Source organism: Trypanosoma cruzi, genomic scaffold (assembly GCF_000209065.1).
Source record: "Trypanosoma cruzi strain CL Brener 1047053517111 genomic scaffold, whole genome shotgun sequence".
Lineage (NCBI taxonomy): Eukaryota > Euglenozoa > Kinetoplastea > Trypanosomatida > Trypanosomatidae > Trypanosoma > Trypanosoma cruzi.
In genome coordinates, this window is record NW_001849515.1 from 97,047 (window position 1) to 103,355 (window position 6,309).

At 54.6% G+C, this 6,309-nt stretch overlaps 2 protein-coding genes and 1 pseudogene across 2 annotated transcripts, besides 3 other annotated features; all 3 read right to left on the bottom strand.

The window, feature by feature from the left end:
- Positions 1 to 935: a sequence feature (heterozygous, Esmeraldo-like haplotype).
- Tc00.1047053511399.24 (trans-sialidase, putative) lies at positions 1 to 2,642 on the bottom strand (the record flags this gene model as incomplete). Its single annotated transcript, XM_799520.1, has 1 exon — positions 1 to 2,642. A coding segment is annotated over one exon (2,642 nt), but the record flags the coding sequence as incomplete, so codon positions are not given.
- Positions 936 to 6,309: a sequence feature (areas not merged during assembly with more than two copies in the genome that could not be assigned to a particular haplotype).
- Positions 3,920 to 5,344, bottom strand: Tc00.1047053511399.50 (mucin-associated surface protein (MASP), putative; the record flags this gene model as incomplete). The annotated part of the gene is made up of 1 exon (XM_799519.1): positions 3,920 to 5,344. The coding sequence occupies one exon, from the start codon at positions 5,342 to 5,344 to the stop codon at positions 3,920 to 3,922; it is 1,425 nt and encodes a 474-aa protein (XP_804612.1).
- Positions 4,070 to 4,137: a sequence feature (CT-rich).
- Tc00.1047053511399.76 lies at positions 5,593 to 6,090 on the bottom strand (annotated as a pseudogene).

The following is a 6,309-nucleotide window of genomic DNA, read 5'->3' on the forward strand; positions in this document are numbered from 1 at the left end:
GCAGCCTTTACGCCCCCGTTCTGTGCATGGATCTCTTTCTTCTCCTGCCCATTCGTTCCTTCCGCCGTCTCCCCATCCGCACCTGAGCTCGCGCTCGCCCCAGGATTCACTGCGGTTCCATCGTGCCCCATGGCTTCAGCGTCAGGGGCATATGCATCTGCTGTGGCGGGAGTACCCACAAGAGTTTCTGATGATCCATCTCCCTGCACCGTACTTCGGTCTCCTGTCTCCACCGCTGCGTCACTGCCAGGCGAGGAAGCGCCACCCACATTTTTACTTCCATCGGAAGATTCTTCTTTCACCAACTGGGTTGCAGACCCCTCTCCTCCTGAGGAAGTCTTGGCACTGGACACTGTTGATGCAGGTACAACGCCTGCACCGCTGCTCCCCAACGACTGTCTCGGTTCCTCCTGTCGTCCACCACCAGAAGGCTGAATCGCGTCTCCTTCAATAGACCCGTCCACCTGAACTTCAATAGGAGCTTTATTCGGATTGAAGGCGGCGATCTCAGTGTCATCCAACGGGCGGTTGTACAGCAGGACGTTCGTCACAGTCACAGACACGCCTTCTTTGTTCTCTGCATTGGCTCCATCCCCTCCAATGTAGAAGTGGGAGATCTCTTTCGACTCACCATTTCCCAATGCACATTCTTCATTCCCCACTCGCTGACCATCGACGTACACGGAGCCCTGGGTGCCGTTCTTCAACAAAATTACCACGTGTTGGGGTGTCTCTGCCCCCAAAGTGCTGCTGAGCTTCGTCGTCGTTTTGTCACCGCACAGTACATGCCACTTCTTTTCGCTGTCGTACGACAGTCCCAGCAGTACATTATTTTCATCGCCATTCATCTTCACACCCACCAACGAAATGGGGGTGTTTCCCTCCGGCACATTGTCGATGGACACCGTCGCCACAAGAGTGAAGTTGTAGTTCGCGAAGTGGTACAGCTGATTCTCCCCCTGCTTGCCAACAGGCCACTCCGCCCCTGCGCCACTCCCAGTGAACTTCACACCATTTTCTACCTCCTCCGCCCGTTCTTTCGTTACTGTGGCGTTCACGCCGAGGTACTCGTCCCTCCATGTGTTCTCAGAGAATTTGCCCGACAAAAAGCCAACCAGCCCAGCTGTGATCTTAACAGCGCCGCAGACATCGTCAGTTGAGGCACGCTCCTTCTGAGCAATTAATGAGGTGCACAGCTGGGAGACACGTTTGTCCACCTCCTTCCAGGTCGTCAGCACACCCTTCACACGCTGCAGCTGCTCAGTCAAAAGCACAGATACCACACCGGGTGATGGTTTCCCACCGTCCTTCTTCTTCTCGTACAGTGCAATCAACTCCTCCTCATTATTCTCATCAGTGTTTTCACCACTGTTGTACAACAGGGAGCTGGCAGCAGCATCATCATCATCACCGGATACCGGCCCAATATCAACAATGTGCGTATTGTCCGTCAGCCAAAGATGAAGTTTGCCCTTTTCCACATTTTTCTCAGCATACACCGGCAGAGTGACGAGCATCACATTCCTCTTATCACCATCATTTCCAACAGTCGCTGTGATGAACCCGCTTCTAACGGCCTTCGCTTCTTCGCCCTTTTTGTTGTTGCCCCACACACGCGAGAGTGTCCCGAGTGCCTCCGTCCACGACTCCCCCTTGTCACCGGACTCGTACACCCTGCGGCGGCCACCATCACACGCAGCCATCATGATGAGTTTATCGTCCTCCCACTCCACGACGGAGGGATCACTGCAGCCACCGTCAGACATCCCCTTCGACAGCTTCCAATCCGTATTATCCTTCGAGTGTATGATCAGTGAGACAGTCTTCACATCCACTTCAGTGCCATCCGCCTTCTTCTTCGTGCCTTCCACTGGAAATACAAGAGTCTCATCCTTCATCTTAACACCTGATCCACCGCTTCCAATCAGCCTTGTCCAGGAATCGGGCTGTTTCTCAAACAGTCTTTGCGGGGAACTTTCAGTATCTTTCCAGTCAATTTTTTTGTTATTTGCAACCCCACTATTGACGCTCCCCTTCACCAGCAAAAGTCCCAATTGAGCCGCGTCAGACGCACCAACAGCTGCAGAGCTGTACTGTCCAACAAGCATGTAAATATCACTTCCCTTCACAGCAGTTGTTGGTCGGCTCACATCTACTTTCTTCTTTTGGTCTTCGGAAGCACCTTCCTCCAGTACTTGTGTCTCATCTTTGGGTTTTTTCAGTACTTCCACCGGTGTCTTAGCAGTTTGTGTCTTGAGAGGTTGGGATGTAACGCCAGTAAAACTGACACCACCGTTCTTGCACTGCGCCTCGGCAACGGCAAATACGTCACTCCCCACTTTTAGAAGGCTGGGAACACCCAACGACTCCACAGTTTCACCTCCACCATCATTGATGCCCCTCCATTCAAACGTTGATTCAGACGACGGCTCCTCCACACCCGCTTGTGCAGCTCCACCACTGCCGCAGCACATCATCACGACGAGGAGGAGCAGCAGCATCGCGGAAGTAAACACACGCCGCGACATGTTGGGCCTCTGCGGCTCACTCTCTCTTCCTTCCCTCCTCCTCCCGCTGGATCCGGTCACGCGGCGACGGTTGTGTGTGCGGGGTGCCTTCACTGCAGCAACACGTGAGAGCATACAAATATATGTGTGTGTGTGCGGTGTGTGTGCTGTTGTTATTCCTTTCAGTGCCTTCCAATTTCACAGTAGCGGTTAGCGCTTGTTACTAACTTCTTTCCTTTGTGTGTGAGTAAAAGAGAGAGAAGTTAAGGAAAAGGAGTGAAACAGCGAACACCGTCACCCATCCACAGTGAGTGGCATCATCATCGTCATCCCTGCCGCAGTCACTCTCAACAACAACTCACGCACACAGACACATGAAACGAGAAGGAAGAACAGTGCACCGGGAACATCAAAAACGATCATCACCAGCAGCAGCAGGAGCCACGCCTGGCACGTCGTTATTCGTCACGCGTCAGCACACACTGAACAACGCCCTCACAAAAAGAAAAACCAGCAGGATAAAAAAACCACAGCCGCCCTTCACGGCAGACACGCGCTGCCGCCAGTCGTTTTACTCTTGTCTCTTCCAACGCACCCGCACATCGCCCCGCACAGCCGGAGAATCCTCCGTCGGCGTACGAACAGCGGGAGGAACACGTCGGACGGTGCAGCTGCTGGGCTGAAGCCTATCCGCAATAATCCCAGACACCAAAAGCCACGCCGCCCATGGGCAGCACTCCTAGGAAATCACGCTCGCAGCACGGCAAAAAAACAATTCGCCGTCATCCCTCCTCGCAAGGGCAGCCGCAGCAACAATCGTGTACGTGCGTGCGTCCTCTGCGTTCACGCCGCCCCACAGCGTGCGCAACATAGCGTGTGCATCTGCTAGTGCGTTTGGCAGCGTGTATACTTGCAGAGCAGCTGTGCGGCACAAGAGTGTCCCAACAAAGCAAAGATAGGGAGAGGTGGATAGCACACACACAAATCACTCATATCATCACACACACACACGCAGCCCGCGGAATGGGTGCTCTCAACCACAAAACAATGAAAAACAAAACAAAAAGCCGAAGCGTGGGACGACCAGCGCACACGCTCTCATTGCTCCCGTAAAGCAAAACACACACACAGGGAGAGAGAGAGAAAGGTCGCCCACTCAATGCAATAGAAACAAAACAAAAACAGTTGCGGTGGTCCGCCCATGCAGCCAGGCAGAACGGCAGCGGTGCGTGTCGTGCAAAAGAGAGCACCAACGGGCCTGCATGGGTGTGCATGCAATATATACAATGGGCACATTATGTGTGTGCTTCGTGGAATGAGGTGAGGGCGAGAGTCCATGCAAGGGGACACACACAGAGAGTGAGAAGGACGAGTGTGTGTGCGGGCGGTGCACGGCTCTCTCTCACTCACTCTCACGCGGCCACCACCGCAGCCGCAGCCGCACACACAACAACAAGAAGAAGAAGCACAAGAGGGGAGGTGGTGTGGGAGACAGCGGTGCTGCCGTCACTGTTTTCAGGTGTCGTCGTATTAATTTTGGTAGGGATTCGGGCTGCGCCCATTTTTTCTTTGTCTGCTGCTTCTTCTTCTTGAGCGGCTTTTTTGACTTCTTCTTCGTCGGGTTCTTCTTTGGTATTATTTGCATTTTCCGCCTCCTTCTGCTCGTTTCGTTTTTTTGTCTTTGCTTCGTCGTCCGTGGGTTCTTTTTGTAGTTTCTTTGTCGCATTTCCTCCGTTCTTTCCCGCTGCTTCTTCGTCAACATTTCCGTGTGACTCTTCCTTTGCAGCCTCGTTTACGTTTTCTTCTTCCTTTTCTCCCTTGGAATCTTTTCCCGCTGCGGCTGCTTCTGCTGAACTATCTTCGACGGCTGTTTGCACTTCCTTTGCAGCCACCTGCTCCGCCGTTCCTTTTTGCTTCTCTGTTTCTTTTCCGGCTGCACCTCCTCCGGGAGTTAATTTCGCTGGTGCCCTCTCCGCCTCTCGTAATCCTGCTGCTTGTGGCAGCACCACTGGACCGGCACCCGCTTTTTCTCCTCCAGCGCCGTCCTGGCCCAACACGGGATTTTGAGGATTACTGACGTCAACGGGCAAAGCAGGCCGAGAAGCTGCGGTTCCTTGAGGAGGTCTACGGCCGGCAGCGTTGTTTTCGTCCCCTTCTCGTTCGTTTGTCGTGCTTCCTGCTTTTTCCTCCTTGACTCTTTCCTTCTCTTCTTCGTGTTCTGTATGTGAAGTTTCGCTGCCTCCATTTCCCACTGCAGCGTCAACAGCCTCGTCCTCACCATCCCTGTCTTCTTGGCTTTCATCTTGACTCACGTCCCCTTCCTCTTCTTCACCATCTAAATTCTCTCCAGTTCCGTTTATCGTCGGCACAGAAGCCTCTGAAATTGTTCCTGAGTCCTGTCCATCTGGTACTTCTCCCGGAATTGGCTTCACCGATGGTTTCGGTGTTCGTCCGTCCAACGAACCAGTTTCAGTCTCTGTCTGTACTTCTGAGGAGGATCCGCGGGTGCTGTCATCATCGGTGGTATCATCACCAGCAACCACCGCAGAACGCTGACGTCTCCAGACACGACGGCCATCCCCAAACGCACGCACACCGTCCATCCCCCGACGCACGCAATCATCAACGGTGAAAACATCCTTCCTGCCTTCTGTCCTCCTGCCGAACGCCTCCGCGCACTCCCTCCGCAGCTGAGCGTGCCACCGCAAAACAAAATACTCATCCGCACCGCCATCACCTCCGCCAGCAACATCGGCCGCCACCACACTAACACCGCACCACAGCACGCAGAGAGCACACACCAGCAGCACACGGCCAGTCATCATCATCGCCATCATCACTCCCGTCACTTGCGTGCAGCCTTCAGCACAAACCAACTCCCCGTCAACGCAGAGTGAAAGAAGAGAAAAAGAATAGACAAGTCACACAACCACGCACCGTCCTATCCAGCGACGAGAGTCACGCACCACAACAACAACAATTAGGTGGACGCCGCTCAACAACAATCAAAACAAAAGAGGAGCGCTCCCCGCTCTTGCCCCGTTCCTCACGCTCCCAAAGTCACCATTACTGTTATTCCCTCTCCTCAGGCCCTCACAGGCGCGCCACGCTCGCTTCAACACGCGCCCCTCCTCAGGCAGTCCGTCATGTGCCCCCGCTGCTCCGCAACGTACGCCACCTCCTCTCAGTCAAACAGCTCCGTGTCCTCCACAATCGCCGGCATGCCCCAGCCGCGCAACACACACAGCGCCACAACGTCGTGCCGCCTATCCTCCACAATCACGAGCGCAACACCCAACGCGTACTGGCGCACGTGCCCCATGCGCTGCAACCAAATGCCGATCAGGTTGGCCGTCATGCACTGCAGCTTCTTGTCCTTCTGCTTGTGGCACCAAAAAGACGTGTGGCCGGCGGCACCGCAGTGCTGGAAGAAATGCGGAGCAGCAACCGTCCGAGTGTCCGTCTTACTGTACTCGCGGTTTAACGCTTCCAGCAAGAACGGGATCAGTGGCAGCTCATCCAGCGGGTTCGCCCTCTTATTCCTCCTTCGGCACCCCGTCCTCCTCCAGAGCAGCAGCTGCCACTGCCGTAGACCACGCTCCTGTTGCAATCACTCCCACAGAGAAACAGGGAAGAGTGTGTGGATGTGTGCCGACAACGCACAGCGACTGTCATTGCCAGAGGAGGCCATCGTAGCACCGTCCGTCATGCGCCAGGACACACCGTGCGACGCCCGCATCCGGCAGTGCAAAAACAGAGGGGTGAGAAGAATGACCACAAGAGCAGGCAACACCCTCACGCA